Raw genomic sequence first — 19,559 nt, forward strand, 5'->3', positions numbered from 1 at the left:
ATGCATGTCTGACATGTGCGCTTCGACCACATGCAGGTCAGCAAGGTTAACAATAATATCCGGGTCATGCAAGGAAACGCAACTGACTTGGGGTAAAATGAAGGGAGTTTGTTTACCAGCAGTGATATGAGCAGGGAACTGATCCTTGTAAGTCCACTATGCACTAGCACTACATGTAGCTGTAAAACACAACGCTGAAACACTGGTGTGTAGCGGGCCTGGTATGTATGTACGGATGTATGCACTGCAATCTGTTGTGACAAGTGCATGTTGTTTTATATGTTGAGTAGAATCAACTCTGTAATCAGGTAATTGAGTGTGGGTTTTTGTGTGGTGGATCTTGCATTCTTGGTCTAAGTGTAAGTGGGTGGGCACCAGCAAGGGACTTGAGCTCATACAAAAATCCATGCACATGCACCAGGCCAGCACCAGGCCATGGCACCATGCACCATTCTAACAGTTACGATGCCAATTGTGGAACGGAACTGAGCAACAGCGCAACAACACAACAACACTAACATTAACAATGAACAGGCACACTAGACAGTCTAGTCACTATACCATGTCATTAACTGCGACAGCCGCCACACGCAGTGTGGCGGCTGCGCCGTGCTCCCATAAAAGATCTTCATGTTGAACAAACGGGTGCCTTTGCGGCGCTATATTTCCTTAATTTTTCAACAGAAACTACTAGGAATACTTACATGGGTCGATGAAACCTAAATGACTATCATCGGCGACTGTTTGATGCATTTCATTGCTTGTGATGCACAAAATGATGTCTTATAAGCAGCTCACCGATGTTCACAGAATTCACAATCACTTGCACAAGCGCACATTAGGAACTAACATAAGCGAAACTGCGGGGAAGCCGCCAGGACCGCGCCTGGCGGCGCGGTCTCCGGGGCTACCATGTCATATGTCACGTATGTCCATCCCATTAAAGACCATGCCAACTTCACAATATTTAAACAACAGCCAACAAGTGATTGTGAGGCCATGAGGTAGGGTCCTAAGGGAAAATGTTAGAGTCTTTAGGAAGGTGGAGGTGGTAGGTAGGATGGAAATTGTAGTTTGTATTGACGTAGGATAGGATGGATGCTGTAACCCTGTAGACTTGTCTATGATATAGAACTTCTAAGTTCTAATAAATGTTAGGACAGTGAACCCCGTGTAACATGGAAATACATGTGTGCATCTCGCGAGAGTGCTTTGTTTGAGTTTCTTTATTGAGCTAGACTTCTATGTGAGTGGAGTATAAGGTCTGACGATTTACATCTAACAGCAGGTGCAGCTCAAAGCAGACACTGTCACTTTGACACTGGCAGTGCAGTGAGTGGTAAAGCTATTGATTGGTCAATTGCTCATCGCGTGACCCGTGACATGCAGTTAAAAGTGCCAATACTGCCATTGCACATTGTTGCTGTAGAGACATGCAATTATCTTCGAACAAAAATGGATAGCGCATGGGCCATGGCTGACATCATCACTTTACATTAAAAACTCCCATGTTAAACTCATGATCAACTTGTCGTTTTAGCACCAATGCATGCACATGCCTCTGATGTCACAATAAACATACCTTTGCAGCGTGCACTCGATCATAAGTTTTACCAAGTGTGCATTCAGTCACTCGTTTTACTGTTGAACAACTTCAACTGATCACTTTTGGCATACAGCTGAATGTGACTATGCCACCCATTTGCCTTTTACCAACAGTAACAACAACAAAAAAATGGTTGCCATTTATGTAGCATGTTCTACTAAATTCAAGAATTGGGATGGACCACATCCATCTTTGCTCATATAGTGGAACAAAAATTTGCATTCGGTGGAAGATGATGCGCCCCATTCAACTTGGCTTTGCCTTGTTGCTTTCATCTCTTGTGAAATCTCGGTACACTCATGACCATTCAATATTTGTATGTTATTATTTTGTTTTGTTTTGCTATTGGTGGTTGAGATGTTGATATCTCAAGGTATATGCTAACAGAATGAATTTCTTCCCCAAAATATTGATTGGGGGGGGGGGGGGGGAGGAAAGCCCATTCTTTTCTAGAGAACCAAGTGCAAATATATTAATTTTCTGATATGCAGTGTGTGCCAGTACTAGTGGTACTCCAGAGCAACCTGAATTCTTACGAGTTTTATCATTTATGCGCGGTATGTGCAAACTCCAAATAATTTGTTGTCTGTTTTTCTTCCTATTGCTTTATTTTTTTTGTGGTGGGGGGGGGGGGGGCCATGTACGTGTAAGGATTGTAATAATGGGATTATGTTGTTTAAACTAAAGCCTACACTTGTACATGAATACTTTGTATCTGTATGCATGGTTGCTGTAGGGATTTATTCTGAACTTCCTAGCTATAGTTGTTGTTTTAAAGAACGAAAGCTATAGCAGTATATCCTTTTGTATCTAAAATGTATTATCCCTCTCTATACCCATGCATTGCATACCACATGCATATTCATACACACACACACACACACACACACACACAATACAATACACAAACATCAGGCTCCCATGCACGCTACCTATCACATACTGTAAAACGAGAAATGTTCGCGTTCATTTTAATTTCGCGAATTTCGCGAACGCCAAGATTTGCGAAATTAAAATGCACACGAAATTTCTTATCTACACTATAGGCCTACGCATTGAACGCAAGAGGCAATTCGCGAAAATTTCTTGCCACGAAAAAGGCCGTCGGCTCCAATTCGCGAAAATTTCATGCCGTGAATATATCATGTTTTACAGTACACTCTACCCATGTTTCTGCATCCGAAACCCAAAGGAACATCACATGAAATTGCTTTGCATTTTTCTACTTTTTCACTTCTCACTGACTGGCCTTTACAATGTTGGAAACAGCGTACACAACTATTTACACTGTACATAATATGAATATTCGTTGAATGTTAGTGTGCTAGGGAACTGACCAAACCGGAGCCCTAGTATAACACAGTTACCATGTTTAGAATGATGCTTCAATCTCCTGTCAGTGCTGTATGATTCCGTGGTGGGAATCTGAATGACTTGTCCTGAAAATTACAAAGAGGTTCGTGCCATCGTCAAACCCTGCCTTTTAGTTGATGTTACATACCCTGTCAACAGCTTTAATCTTTTTATATCCTATGATTGTATTTAACACATTGTATTGGAAATCATTGTCTGCTTTACAGGTCTACAAGTTCTAGAAGTGCCAGAAACTAAGACTGAGAATGCCCACAGAGGGTGGCCTGAAAAAGGGCACCAAGCAGCGCCTGTCCATCCGGAGCCGAACTCACGATGCAGAGCTTCGCACCCCTCGGATGGCTGAGGATGAAAGCATCCTGCCCCCAGAGATGCGCTCTCGCCTCTGGAAGCTGTTCCGGCAAATCGAGGGAGAGTTGGAAGGAATGTATGAGGAGAACATTGCATGTAGGTGTCTGGATATAAAAGATCATTCCTATCTTGCCAAAAGCAGTACTTATCAAATCCATATGTGAGCACAATCAAAATCACCATCAATTTTGAGTGCCAAAGAAATATACCTGTTTAGAAATTAACCCATTCCTTACAGAAACCTGATGGTAAACCAGGTTCCTGTAGCGTAGTGTCAACTCATGTACGGGAACCAGGTATACGAGGTTCCCAAAAGGTAGACATCAAGAGTGTCTACATTTGTGGCCTAAATTCATGGGGATGGGGAGGTTGTGTGTTGTGCTGTCCAGAAAAAAGACTTTGATCAAAAGATTAGAGTTTCTGCTATCAAGCTGTGTTGTTTTTCTGCGTCAAAACTGCATGTATTTTTGTCTAATATGTCTTTTCCAGCATAGAAAAGCGCTTAATTTGCTATGAAACTCATATGAAGACGTATGTATTAGTCAGAGCTGAGCTCACTACATTTTGACATTCTAGCATAGAAAAGTGCTTAATTTGCTATAAAACTCGTATGAAAATGTACATACACCAGTTGAGGCTGAGCTTAATAGCTTTTGACAGTCACTTACCCCATTCAAGTGCCCTCTTAGTGTATAACATAAGAGTTTGCTCGCCCATCAGTACACGCTCTATTCATAATCTCACAACTGATCGATATTTTCCATTGTTTGATGGCACATGCAGTTGCCCTTGGAAATGGGTTACATGTACCGTTTGACTGCTTTCACACTGGCAGAATACCAACCTCTCTGTCTTTGCTGATGGACAAAAAGAATCTTGTCTGTTGGCCTTGAATGTTCTTGGAGAATTGTTTTAAAAAGGAAAACAGGTCAAGGTGTGTGCTAAATCATTGGGAAATTTGAAGGCCCTAATATGAAATTCTTTATGCTTTATATGCCCATACACCTAGCTGTATATTGCTGTACTCTTTCACCAGCATTTACCTTTAGATAATTCCTCCTTATTGTAGGTCAGCTAGCCTGCTTAGGGGTAATAATGTACCTCACTCCAACAGGAACACAATGGTGACACATTGGGAATTAAGGGGATGAGGTAATCTCTATTCATTGGCAGTTAACAAGTAGTTCCAAGGCATTTGTGCCAATTGATGGAAGAAAAGACCTCAGTGGGTGTGCCAGTCTTTTGAATCAAGCTCAGTAAAGGTTAAAGTATAAAACATGATTCTGGATTTTACGCAAAAGAGAAATCAGTGTGCACTTGGGGTAAAGGGGAATAATACCTCAGAATGTGTTCGTATACCGTTTCCTGAAGACGCTCTGCATGTACATGTACATATGAAGTACAGTTCTGTAGATGACTACCATATGTACAACATCAGGGATGATGTGGTATAAATATATAATTATATATATATGTGACCCTGCATCAAGCGCTTAATCTTTACCAAACCGTACTGGCTGTGCGATGAATGGGACAAAAAACAGGAAGTAAACCACCAGAGTAACAACAATGAAGGGATTATCAGATTAAACTGAAATTAAGCATGCCTCATTAACACATTCTGTCCATAATTAATGCCAACTTTCAAAGCAGTAGCACTATCCTTTCAAAAGTTATTAGAGTTAAAAGTGAAGAGTATGGACAAGGTTTTTAAGAAATGAAAAAGGGATTCTAAAGACACACCTAATCACACTATTCTACCAAAAATATTCGAGATAAACTGCGAAAAAAAAAACACACTTTCCTGCTTGTTTTATGATACCAAATTGTAGCATAATGTAAAAGAAGACCCGCTCTTTCAGAAAATATGAAAAAGTCAAGTTCGGCTAGGTTGACCCATTTCACTTATTTTCAGTCCTTACGCAAAATCAGTGTGTGCAACTTTATGTTCGTTTTGAGGTGCACGGTCACATATATATATATATATATATATATATATATATATATATATATATATATACACATATATACATATTTGTATCTTGATTCACAGTGTTGATAATTTTTGTTCCGTTTTTCTTGGGTGTAAAGTTATGGGCATCTCACGGTGAAACTGTAGGAGCAGGTGAAACTGAACGAGAAATGAATGCTGTGCTGTAGCATTGACTTGACTGTGATTTATTTGGTTTGTTTTTTTGTTTGGTCACCCTATAGTACAGCAGAAGGTTGATTTTCTGACTGAAAAGTTGGAAGTCCTCCAGTCAGGAAAGACATTGGGCGAGGGTGCGGCTTCCATGATCGATGGAACAGACAGTTCAGCAAAGCTCAGTGTCAAGAGTAAAGGTAAACTGCTATGTTGCATGGAGTGTCTGTGGACTCCTGAATCTATGTCTTTGTGATGTCATAAGCAATTTTATCTCATATGCATGTATACTCATTTTGTCATGATAGCTTAGGACTACATATTTGGTAAAGGTATTTTGCCTTGGGAAGAAGGGAAAGCAAGCAGTTCTGCCTGGAAACATTTTCTGAAGTCGTAGGTGGGATGACAGGGTGTGTGAAATGGGGAAGATAATGCTAGGTACTCAATGCTTAATAGATCCAGAAAGTAGTAGACCATGTGATACAACTTTGGGTTGAGTATGGTATACGCCATATTTAACGAGTCTAATTTTTTGCAAATTGGGACTTCCCAACATTTTTTAATAGTGGTTAAATTCACGCTTGTGGAGTACAGTGATGAATGGAGAAAAGCGTGCATGTCGCATTCATGTCAGAGTCAGAGCTAATATTAACATGTGTTGTTCAATTGTAAATAGCAACCGACTTGCAATATTCACAAAAATACCCCCCCCCCTGAAATATATGGCATACAGTATGTCATGTGCCTGAACCCTAAAGGACAAGTTCACCTTCATAAACATAAGGATTGAGAGAATGTAGCAATATTAGTAGAACACATCATTGAAAGTTTGAGGAAAATCAGACAATCCGTTCAAAAGTTATGAATTTTTGAAGTTTTTGTGCAGTACCTGCTGGATGAGAAGACTACTGCAGTGTATGAATAACTTAGATGTCACATGCGTACAACAATATAAGGAAAATATAAAGAGAATTTCACAAAATTCCATCTTTTGAAAAAAGTACACATTCCCCTGACTCGTTACCGATAAATGTTATGGGTAATATTACTCCCCCTGCCTTTAGAAAGAGGCAAGTCAATTGCTCTTCTAAGTTCTATTATGCGAAAAAAGTGAAAATATGTTGAATTTTCTTTTATATTTTCTTTATACTGTTGTACGCATATGACTCACAAGCTGTAGTAGTCTCCTCATCCAGCGGTTCCAACACAAAAATTTGAAAAATTCATAACTTTTGCATCGATTGTCCAATTTTCCTCAAACGTTCACTGATGTGTTCTACTAATATTGTTGCATTTTCTCAATCCTTATGTTTATGAAGGTGAACTTGTCCTTTAACTTTGTGATCATTGCTGTAGTCCTATATGTTTGTTGTTGTTGTTTTTTCTTATTTCCATGGTCTTGTTTTCATATGGTAATGTACCAGTTGTGCTAGTAGTTGTATTGATTTTATAAATTTCTTCTTTATTGGAAGAACACATCAGTTCTCAATTATTTTTGTTGTGCATATTATATCTTTTACTCTCTTACAGCTTCCAGCCAGTTGAGTCAACTAATTTTAAAGCCAAAAGCTAAAGGAGCAGGGGGAAAGGTATGAAGACTAAGGATAGGAGTATATTTGAAGTTCTGGTGCTGAGAAAACAGTGATGCGTAGTGTGTGTATGTGGGTATATATGTGAGCACTTTGTAGGCCATACATATACTATGGTTTTTCTGGGAGCATGAGGTTCTCTGACGATCTGTCTATCTTTGTATTATTTACACAACAACTGAACAAAGTGTGTGATAGAGTACCGGTAAATCAAAGTTGTCACAAGTATGAATTATTGTAGGGTGATAAGATGGTTAGATGAAATTGTTGAAAGCTACATAAATATTGACCAAATTATAAAATTTCAGTGTTTTGAAAATCCTAGTGAAGCTCTGACAGATTTCAAGTAAACTGTGTATAAACATACGCAATAGAAGAACAACTGTTCGAGTAAATTCTGTAAAAGTGCTTAAACTTCCAGAGTTAAATTAAAGATCACATTTTGAACATTATTTACAAGAACTTACTCAATTTCTTTGTTGCTTTTATTCAGACAATTTTGTGGTATTAATTTTAATGAAAGGTCCAAAGTCTTGCTTTTTTCTTTTCTTTTTTTTTTTTTGGGGGGGGGGGGCTTATTTAATGTAATTGAACTTTCGTAGTGGGAAATGTCAACCCATTGATTTTCTATTACATTCAGTAATAGTGTCAATATTTAAGGGAAAGAGCTGACCCATTTTGTAAATGTGAAAGTAAGGCAGTGAGGTGGCTTATTCTGAAGTGTATCTGCCTTGCATCTACATGGCTCTAGTTTGAGTCTCATTGAGTCTTGCTGAGTAGCGTTGTCCCATGTGACCCCCTCTAGTGCGAGGCAAAAGCACTGCACATAGGATGGGACATTAAATGGAGGACCCACATGTGAGGGAGTTACGACTCATGCACATAGAAAAATTCCACGTCATTTTCTCGCAAGGAGCAGGGTGCTAACCCAGTGAAGTAATCATGACTGATCCTGACCCCTCCTGGTTCACCCCTGGTGACTAGCAATAGTCAGCAAATGTAGTTAACCTGGCACGTCATATTGCCATGGGAAGGAGAAGAATGTGTCTGTAAGTTGTCATGGGCATTGATAGAATCTGCTAGGTATGATGAAATTCAAGAAATACTTTGTTGTTCTGTGTGTAACTTCAAGCGTGTAGATGTGTATAGTCAGGAATTGATGGAAATTGTGACTCATGCAAACTCACATTAAGTTGAGATGCTAGAGAACATTTTACATTGTTAGATGAAACTGGCAGTTCGATGGAAATTTAGCTGATCAGGTGGAATACCACCCTTAAACTTCATGCTGTGTTTGCCTTGTTTATTCCACCACACTGATCATTATCTCTTCCAGACTGTATTCAGCTTCAAGGGCACAAGCAGTACTGGCTATCGGCTGATGCATCATTACATTGGTCACAGTGATGGTGTGTGGGAAGTCAGTGTTTCCAGAGGGGATGCTCCTCTTCTTGCAACAGCTTCTGCAGGTAAGGACCTGGCAATAGTTAGTTAGGACTTATAGAGAGAAAGTTTCTGTCAAATTGTATGTTTCTTGTTTGTGTTACACCATGTTGATACATTATCACCTCCTTCCTTGCTATATCATCTTAACTCACAGATGCTGTAGTCATTGCAGCTTAATGACCCATAGACATTAGCAAAGAGTTATGAAATACTCATCTAGGACTAACCCGCAAAGATGGTATCAATGTAAAGTATGGCATGATGGAAACTCTCTGTTTAAAGTTCAACTTCTGGTTAGATGTGAGTTGCTTTTTAACCATTTGCTATCAGGTGGGTTAATGTTTGAAAGTGAAAATGTGGGCCAATGCAATAAGTTAAGTCATGGTTTATGTATAGACCCTCTCTCAGATACATGTTGTGAAGCCTCAGTTCATTTAAGATTTGGTCTTACTGTGTGAAGATTTATTTTTCTTTCTTTTTCTGTTTTTGCTTCTTCTTTTTTCTAGCGGAGGCAATGCAAAATTCTGTGGTGTCAAGCATAACACATCTGAATGATTAAGCCCTGTTGACATGGCTGTTCTCTGGAAATATTTGTAAAATTACTCTTCGTATTCTGATCCATGTATTTCAGCTTGAACTGCACTGTAATATCTTCATTTTGTTTTCCTGGAGATGTTTGAAACCCCTGATGCAGTATTAACCCGTTGAGGACGGTTTGATTTTGCTACAACGCACATATCCCATAGACACCTGCCTGAGTATAATATAGGTTTTCCCATCCATTTGCGCACTTTTGTCATTCAATTTCAAAGATTTATTATTCAATTTCATCCCGAGAAGCACGTGGAATGCAAATCCCAACTTCAATTTCGTCAACTTGTCATTGTAATTCGTTTTTCGTCAAACATTTTCGAAGACATAGCATTCAGAATCGTCAGTTGTCATTCAAATTCATCCCTCCCGCTGACGGATTGCAGAATGTGAAGATCAAATTCGTTTTTGTTCACACAATTTCATGAATTTTTCATTCAAATTAGCCAGATGTTGTTGTATGGGAGACGGTAGTTCTGTTTGTATCAGTGTGTACTCGGATTGCTTGTGTGTGTGTGTGTGTGTGTGGGGGGGGGGGGGACACTTGTGTATATGTTAGCTCCTGAATGTAAAATGTGAACGGTTACAGAAAAAAATACTTGAATGACTGGGAAATCACACCGGATAGAGATATGAGACGAATATGAATGAAAATTTAACGAAAATGATTGACAAAAGACGAAATCGATCCTGCTGTTTTGAGTGCTGCGAGTGAGACTGACAAATTTGAACTGTCAATGATGAAAATGTATGCCAAATGACTAAACTGAATGGACTTTATTTGAAAATGAACGACGAAAGACGAATTTGAAAGTAAGATTGGCCTATTCCCGACATCCCGCGACGAAATTGAAGTAAAAATTTGTGAAATTGAGTGAAAAAAGTTTGAAAATGAATGGGAAAACCTATACTCAGGACTCGTCCTCAACTGGTAAAAATTTGTGAGACCATGCTGCCCCCAAGTCACTGTAGTGTTCCTGGGAAAATTCAATGGAATGCTGTATCAAACCTCTTACACCTGGGCTGTTCTTGGGATTCCGAGTTGTTTCCTCTATAATTGATTTTGCGAGCTAAAATTGAGAAGAAGAAGAGAAACGAGACTATGACATATTGTTCCTGATGTGTAAAGTGTGTAGGTATGGTTTGTTTCATAACTGATGAGGGATTCTGTACAATTTTTATGACAGTAGATACTATATGAGCTGTGCCTGAAGAGGAAACTTCTATTATGATCCTAGTCTCATGTTACAGTGCAAGTTGTCAGTTGATACTTTAAGCAGTGACATTACTCAAGATGAAGCTCAAGAGATACAACACACACACACATACACAAATGAAATCCTATGCTAAACCATCTTTATATGTCTGGTGCTTTCATTCTCTGTAATTCACTAAAGATCGTACAGCGCGGTTATGGTGTATAGAGACTCATTCATGTGTGCTTCAGTACATGGGACACCTTGGATCTGTGAACTCTGTGCGCTTTCATCCCTCTGAACCGCTCCTCCTGACAGGTATTCCACTTCTGTGTGAATTGCTATCTTACACAGCCAAACCAAAGCTGGTCTTCAATGTGAAATTGTTCCTCTCTACCATATGTTCACAGAATTGTGTCACCATAACAAAAAGAACTTTGTTTCTAATAACTTCTGTAGACAAAGTGCTGTAGTCACGCGATAAATGGAAATATGAAAGTTGGCAATACTTTGTTACTTTAAAAGTAGACATCATTTATACAAGTAAAATCTAGGATTCTGAAAGTACTGCAGGACCCAAATGGACGAATAAAAGAAAGTCATAGTATTTATAGTACCTCATGATCATTGAATCGATCATACACTGTACATTATAGCTAGCTTGTCTTCGCCGATATTGTCATCATTAATATGTAAAACATTCATAGTCGACACTGGCAAGAATGTTGTGACAATTGTAGAATATTGTAATATATCTTTGTAGAACAGTTTAAACTTTCTCACTCGATGATGTTCTTAAAAACAGTCTGTGTCGCAGCTCAACAAGTCGTAGTCAGGCTAGAGATTTTCATCTGCGCACAGAAGATTATCTTTAGGAACACCTTATGGATATGCCATCAGAGTTGATTATTGCTCCTTTAACCCACAGCCTCGGGGGACAACACTGCACACGTGTGGAAATCAAACGTTAGTCTTCCCACCATTGGTCAACAGCCCGAAATAGTGAGTGCACTTCCTCTTCAAACTTTCGCACTTTCGATCCCCCACGTTGATATATCAGTTGCGCAATACTGTAATTATCAAAGTCAGTAGATCATGTGAATGTCATTCATGTCATATCATTGCGAGAGTCAAATGAAAGAAAGGGAATATTTGCTAGTGTGTCGTATTAAAATGATCTGTAAACATCAACGCTAAGCTGTTATATGCATTGTCAAATATTGCTGTTGTGCCATGCAGACATTGCCTTTCATATTGAGTATGTAGCAGTGTTTTGTCACTCCTGGTAAAATTTTCTGGTGGTATATTCAGTAAAGTGCAATCCCAGTGGAGGTGTCATGACCGAGCACACATCTCTGAATCACATCAGCGTGATTTGGGTTTGTGGGTTTGAGCCAAACAAAACCTGACACCTTTGCCCTTCAGCAAGGCACTTTATCCACTGCTCTCTACCCAGGAGTACAAATGGCTGCCCGGTAGGATGAGAATGTTTGTTGATCAGCATGTGTGCTCCTGTAGGATGGTGACTGACTGAAATATTCACCAGGGATTAGATTGAGCACTGTCAGTGCTAGTTGGAAATAATGTAGACCTATCCAGCGACCAGGTAGTAAAAGTATGTATTCACTTCGAGCACCCTACAGATTGGATTTGGCACAGTAGAATATATTATTATTTTTGCCATTATCATTATCATTCTCACAGAGATCATGCCCTTCTTCAGGAGACGACATTGATGGATCAGATAGAGAGGATGTTGATGGTAAGTCTATTTGTCGTATGCATCTTTTGGTTGAGGTAGACACATCATTTTGCCTTTCAGAAGATTGTTTGCAATGCCATAACAACAACCAGTTCAGAGCGTGTAGTGAAATGCAATCCTAAAGTTGATATCATTCACCGTTGTGTAGCGTGGCACATATTCCAGTCCAGTGTATTACCCCTCCGTGTACCGTGGTACTTACCTTAATTGATTAGCAAATGAGATCTCAGAGAGAAGCCCATTCCTGGGGGCCCGTTTCATGAAAAGGGTTTACAATGAGTCATTGTGAATAGCAGTAGTTGTAGTTAGTGCAGTAACAAGTGAAATCATTATCACTTATTGGTTGTTTCCTGAATGCTACCATGGTAACTGCAAATATTGCAGCTTACAATAATGACAACCCTTATCATGAAACAGGCCCCAGAATGTCATCGTGGGCAGCTGTTCTTTGATACAATTAAGATTGCCTCACAAATGCCAAAGTCAGAAACTAAAAACCATGACTCTTGTGTGGCAATAATCAATCATCTTATTTTCATAAAACCTCAAAACAGATGGTGCCTGTCATCCTGAGAGTATTTACCAGCTTCCGATCTGTTTGCATTTAAATTCATGTGAAAAATGTTGGGGCAGATGTTGCACATGATGGAAACTGTATACAGGGTGAGAGCACTACCACTAGATGAGATATGTGTAAGAATTGTTAGCACATATCGATCCGTCCAAATGCTGGCTGCCAGCAGATAGCCACAATGCATTTAATTTCATATCTACTGTAAAACTAGAAATGTTCATGGCATGAAACTTATGCAAATTTGAGCCGAAGGCCTTTTCGGCAGCATGAAACTTTCAGAAATTGCCGACAATAAAAAAGAAAAGAAATGAGTACCAGTATACTTCATGTACTAGTAATACAGGGATTTGGTGAACACACACTGCTCGTCTATATAAAAATACAACAAAACTGACAATGTGCACTGCTTAACACAGGTAGTGAAAAAAAAACAACAAACAAACAAGGAAAGAATGCGCACTACTAGTACCATACTAGTACGCATACTAGTAGAAATTTTGACTTTGGAAGCGTACTGTTTGTGTTCAGTGCAACCTTTGTGTGCATTTGACTTTTGCAAATATTGGCTCCTTTCAGAAATGAGCAAAAGCTTCATGCAGGCAGAAATTTGTGGTTTTACAGTGTGTAAATCTTGATAAAGTTATACAGGCATCTTCCAGCTGAACAGTTGCTAGAGTATTTTTGCTGTCAGTTGATGCCAATTATGTTCCATTTCCCTTTTTTCACCCGAAATCACATGATGTTTGACATGCATGCTATGCTTTTATCTTTAATTAGAATTTGTGTGTGTGTGTGTGTGTGTGTGTGTGTGTTTTGATATTTTTTGGGGAGAAATTTCAATCCTCCTTTAATCATTGGTGAAGGAAGACTGCAGTAGTTAATGTGAAGCACTTTATTTCAGATACTGAAAATGGTCAATGAAAGAATGTGGTATTCTTCCTTTTTTTTTCGAATGTGGACATATCCCATCTTTTGCTGTTGTGTTTGAATATTGTTTTAAGCTGTGGTAATAATGCATACTTTATTTTTCAATGATCTGTTGTAGGTCATTAAAGATGAATCTGATTTGCATGTACACAGTCCATATTTTTCATTCCTCTGTCTGTGTATGGTCACATGTTTTGGAAGAGTTGATATCACTTTACAATAATATCCAATCTTCCCCTATTCTGCACATGATAGACACACCATCTCACCGAAGTGTGGCTACCAGTAATTATGCGGGTAAATGATGTTAACCGCCTCAGTTAACCTTCCGCTGCATGATGATTTTGTAATACGCATGGTCATGCTTTGGTCATCCTATCTCTCAGTTCACTCCTCTTGGAGGCCCGAAGCTCACTGGCATAGGAGATCTTATGCAGAGCATCTGGGCCCCAAAGAGAATATTACGCAAAATATCATTTTGTTGTTAAATTTAGTTGAACTCACATATCCTGATTTCATTGAATTAATTCATTTATTACTCGTGACAATACACTCATGCAATATCCTGCGGAGATGACAACACAGTATTCAAAGATTATTTTTCTTACCTGCCAAGAAGAATCTCATATTTACTGCAGTACCTGGTACTGTAGCCCGATCTGTAGTGAATATGAGACTTAACATTTGATTTTAATAAAATTATTAACGAGAACTGTAGAGTCATAGAAACAAAAATGGGAGGTGCAATTATATATAATTTGACAACCATGTGTCATTGCTCTAACATCGTAAGCTCTTGTCCCCCCCCCCCCCTTTTTTTTTTAAATGAATGTGAAATATTTTGTGAGCGTTGGGTTTGTTGGATTTTTTTTCAACACATATTATATGCCACCACTTATCAAGACACAAGGATATATTTCTTACAGATGACAGCTCTATGTAGTTTACAGAAGTCACATGTGATTGTTTCATAGTTTCTCATGGACTATCTCAAGCTCAAAGCCATTCCGTGTTCATTTTGGCTGTAGAAGATATGGGGAAAACCAACGAATAGAATGTTATAAGCTGGCATAGAATCAGATTACAAATAAGAAAGTTATGGAATTTCAAAGTTTAACAGTACATGCCCACCGTGAAACTTGCACTTTTATGCTAATTTGATCTTACTTTCGAGTCACCGTGAAGATGGAATGGCGAACATTGAAATGTTTTATTTTCTCTTTGTTTCATGGATGATGTGAGAAAAAGTGTAATATTGTTATTCGCTGATTCAGACCTGTTGCTGCCCTCAATATCCATATTTAGATGTGTGGCCGTGAATTTTATTTGCTGAATAAATGTTGTCTTTCTTGTGATTTTATTTGCTGTCCCATGCTGAGATTTCATGCGCTGCCATGTTGTAATTGTGCCAATATTGTTAACAGTGCCAACATTAGACTGTATTCTTATCATACTTAACTCAGAAAGTGACAGAATTTGTTTCCTTGCAGTAAGTATTAGTTCAGCCACCACAGCTTTCTTAAAAATAAGAATAGTTGAAACGTGATCAAAAGAACAAAATCTTTTTACTTGCAACAATCTCTGAAATATCCCTAATCTTGATTTTGATGCAATATACAAGTAAATGCAGTTCATGCAATGGAGACAAACAAAAAGACAGGGAATGTCACAAATTGTTCAATGATGTTGAATTCAAGATTTTGAGTTCAAGTTTTATATTTTGTGGTATAAACAGATGGATTACCAAAACAGATTTGTGAACTTGTCGTTCTTTCCAGAATTATTCAGAAGATGTCATTTATCACATAGAAACATATTAATGACAAAACTCAATTGATCCATTTATAAACTACAATGATATATATGTTTTATATTTTCAGCCTGGTACATACACTGTAAAAATCTCTACTTGATTTCAAAATAGTACCTCTTGTATGCTCACAAGCAAACTCAATGAGTATTCATTCTTGAGTGAGTTTGGTCTTCAATTCTTATTCCCCTGGAGTATCTTACTGCAAAGTCAGTCCTTAAGAATACATTTAGGGTGGTTTATCTCCAGATGTACCATTCTTGATGCAGTGAAACCTTGTAATAAAAAGCTGCTTTAATAGGACTTCTGGAATTTCCTTATGATATCAGGTGTCTGATTATATCAGGGATAAAAACAAAAGAATTTATACAAAGGATTGGGATCTGCAAGATTATATCAGGTACCAATACCTCACTATATCCAACCTCGATATAACAAGATTCCGGTATACGGCATTGAATTTCAAGCTTATTGTGGGTATGTGTCACCTTATCCGTAGGACGCATGTAGATACTGGTACTACTATGCTTCAAGTTAACTCCCTGTTATACATATTATCCTCTGAATACTTTGGAAGACCAGTGAAGAACTTTCCTGGTATTTCTGGTTTTAATAAAATTGTCGAAGCTATCAGGCAATGAAATGTGTAAATCAGTTTGTCTGTTTTCAAAATTGGAGATTGCACCACATGAAAGCCGTAACTTTACGTGTCATTCATTTCCCTCTAAAACTCCTGTGTTGTAAAGGTTTCAGATACACCATACTGCTTGTTTTGCAAATATTAATGATGAGTATCAAATACATTTGGCCAGCTTGCATGATCGTTAGAGGAAAAAAAAAAAAGAAGATTTGTAAAACCAGTGATTCAGTTCGAGATACCACCTGCTTGTGTGTGGAATAGATTGGTGTTACCAAATCTTTAATGTAACAGATTGTTCAGGGAATATCTCTCATTGTTGCTGATGGTATAAAGTTTGCTCCAAACTAAACAAAGCATGCCACATCCAAACTAGGCTGAGGAGAAAATGTGATTGTGCAGAAAATTCTGAAAGGGGTGCAGTGTGAGATCGACATTAAGGCCGGAATTCACAAAGATGGTTTCAATCATGGTCTAAAATAAGCATGAAATAGGCGTACAACTGTACCTTTGACATGCGCATATCAACACGCGTTGTTGCTGGTCGTCCGTTTGCATGTATACATAGTCTGTCAATTGTATGTATATGCAGAAAAAATTTGCATCAACCATGGTCTAAATTTAAACCACCTTTGTGAATTCAGGCCATTGTTTTAAATAGCAGGAACTGCCTAAAAATGGGGCATATGGTTAAGAACATATGGATGCAAGGGGTATGTTATCCATTTGGATATTGTATCTAGCCTATGTAGTAATCACAATTATTCTTTGTTTACCAAATTACATAGCATTGACCTCTCATCTCTGCTTACAGTGGTACACTGTTGGGTTTTTTTTCTGTCTGTTTTAACAAAATATAATAAATGCTATGTTACATGACAGTACATGTAATCTACAGTTAATCTTTAACTTTGTATATTTCATTTAAGGTGACAGCTCCTGTTCAGTTCGTTTTGTGTTTTTATTTCAAATTTTTCCATTTTTTTTTTAAATTTTGCCCCGTAATGTTGCATGCACAGAATCGGATGGTGAGTAAATGCTTCTAGAGTGATTGTAGATTTCAACTGCTTTTTCCTCTTTTTTTTTTTTTTTTTTTGCACACTTTCACTCTGTTTGATGCCTTGTACTGTTATATGCACAGCTAATTATATGTCGGGTATCATTTTTCAACCACTGCTTTCTTTCTTTTTCTCTCTTCTTCTCTCTCTGACTTTCTGTCTGTCTGTCTGTCTGTCTGTCTGTCTGTCTCTGTATCTCTATACCTACATTTGTATGCATCCTTTCTTTCTTTCCTATTCTTTGCACTGATTTCATCTACATTTTCCTTTCCAAAGTATTTCCTTAGCAAAGAGAGATTCATGTATTGATACGTTGTAGTTCCAACTACATATATGTACATTGTACAAGGGAAAGATGCACATCAGAGGAATTGAACTCATGTAACATTTTTTTTTTCAAACACCAATGTCTTTCTTTGTACAGTTTTGTGATTCAACACAGTTCATATCAGATTTGAGTGTACACGACATGAAATCTTGTCACACGGCACAGATCAGTCACATTGTCAGCAGTTCTGTGTTGTAGCGTCAACTACATACATCTGGGATATGGAATCGTTGTGTTATTCATTAAATATTTCACTGTGATTGTACTCATGTCAAGTCGCCATTTTGATAAAAGTTCATATATTAGCTGGCACGTTGTAGCCATAGTTTCATGTAGAGAGCATATAACCTATTTGTATTAGGTTTATTTTCTACTGATGCCCTTATTCAAGAGAGAATGCCCCACTACTTGTTGTGCCCATGCATTATGTGGTCATGCCCCCAATCGCGGCATTATGGAAGGTATTTATCCTGCCTTTCGATAAGGCACCCCATACTTGCAACAGGCAAGTGCTCATCATAGAACATCATAGAACTCACCCAACAGTTGAGTTTTTGTTGTCCTGGTTTCTTATGAGTACTGAATAAGATCCCATTTCGAACACACACATGAAAAATTTCTATGAAGGTATTGTAATGACAGCTTTAATGCCTAGCTGTCTTTAGATAGAGGGTTGGAATGAGAGGTCACCTGAGACATTGGGGTTGCATTGAGCAGTATTCCAGATTTAGGGGGTATTCAGTGCAGAAAAAGCTTGCAGCAAAGCCCAGCAAGAGGGTGAGGGGAGGGGGGGGGGGGGGGGATGGGGATTCAGACATTTTTGCAGACATGAGATAGGGAGGTGCTTTCAAAATGGAGGGAAACCCATAGTCCTATCTAAGAAATACTGAGTAGGGCAAGTGAATTTGTATCTCCCTGCCCAATGCAGATTTCAATCCCTACCAGAGACATAATGAATAGCAGTCTCCGAATTTGTATATTTCTTGAGAGTATCATTTTGTAGTGAATGCAAGACATTCTAGCTGAAAACAGTTTTTGCCCACAGAAAAAAAAAATGAAAAGATGTTACAGGTTTTATTTGATGGCATGAATAGGTCACCAGTACAAACATTATTTACTGTGTCACTGTTTACTTATCCAGTTTGTAATGACATTCAATATGTGTTATTGGTCAATATTGTAAACAAACAAAAATCCATCAGTACAAAATTCAGCATACCGTGGTACATCTTTCTATCATACTTCACATTGTTTGCCTGTTGTGCGATCATTTCAGTTGGAATGAATCACATTTTTGTCTTTTTGTCTTAGAGGCTTTCTTTCCAGAGATTATGCCATGAAGATGTATATCGTCGCTGGGGTGACAAGACCTTGTATGTACAATTTTGGTGAAAATGACTTTTTTGGATTAATGGTCAAATAATGGGTTAAGTGATGTCCTGGCCAAACCCCAACTGTCTTACTCCAAAAATGAAGCCACCACAGCATATCAAAGGAAAAGCTATCCCATTCGCCACAGTGCTTTGGCCGCCATATTTTTTGGCTCTCCTGAACATTTGACATTTACAGGTCTTGTCGCCCCAGCGACGATATGTCAGTGAGGATTGTTTGTTTGTAGATAATCTAAATCTGTAATTTATTTCTGTTTGAATTTCATGCCAAGTGACCGGCATATATGAGCAAGTCATGATCCATATTGAAGGTGTTGTTCAGCTGTAAAATATAAACATATGCTTTGTGTAAGAAGTAAAGTTTTTGTGTGTTTTACAAATTACAGTTATTCTACTTTATCATACTGCATTTTTCTTCTTTGCATGGAGATGGGGGCATTTGAATTTTGTCGTAGTAACACAATACTACAGCCCTGCTCTCAGAGAGTATTTATAGCTTCTTTGTTGTGATGATCATTTGATTACCTGAAATGTTGCTTGATGTAGATATGCAAGTTTTCTAAAAGGTTCGCTCCTTAAATGAAAGCAAGCAATTATTAAAGCAGAGGGGTGAAGATATGATGTATGAGTTTTCTTCAATTTGCATGCCCTGTGTACAAATGAAATATGTAAGATCGCAACTGCTGATCTACATTTTTAACAAACATGTCGCAAAAAGGAACCAGCAGGAATCAAACCTGTCATCTACTGCTTTCCAAGCAGCTACACTACCACCAGGC

At 38.3% G+C, this 19,559-nt stretch overlaps 1 protein-coding gene across 1 annotated transcript in view; it reads left to right on the forward strand.

The window, feature by feature from the left end:
- The first annotated feature begins 174 nt into the window (after positions 1-174).
- The window catches only part of LOC139722549 (WD repeat-containing protein 37-like), a 28,517-nt gene continuing 9,132 nt past the window's right edge, over positions 175-19,559 (forward strand). The window contains exons 1-8 of the mRNA XM_071633838.1: positions 175-221; positions 3,187-3,424; positions 5,543-5,671; positions 7,002-7,060; positions 8,397-8,529; positions 10,495-10,611; positions 11,222-11,295; positions 11,998-12,055. Coding sequence (XP_071489939.1) covers positions 3,226-3,424; positions 5,543-5,671; positions 7,002-7,060; positions 8,397-8,529; positions 10,495-10,611; positions 11,222-11,295; positions 11,998-12,055 — 769 coding nt within the window. The 5' untranslated portion in view covers positions 175-221; positions 3,187-3,225. The remainder of the gene's footprint in view (positions 222-3,186; positions 3,425-5,542; positions 5,672-7,001; positions 7,061-8,396; positions 8,530-10,494; positions 10,612-11,221; positions 11,296-11,997; positions 12,056-19,559) is intronic.

Source organism: Diadema antillarum, unplaced genomic scaffold (assembly GCF_040938485.1).
Source record: "Diadema antillarum isolate AM-2024a unplaced genomic scaffold, OU_Dant_1.0 scf00000167, whole genome shotgun sequence".
Lineage (NCBI taxonomy): Eukaryota > Metazoa > Echinodermata > Echinoidea > Diadematoida > Diadematidae > Diadema > Diadema antillarum.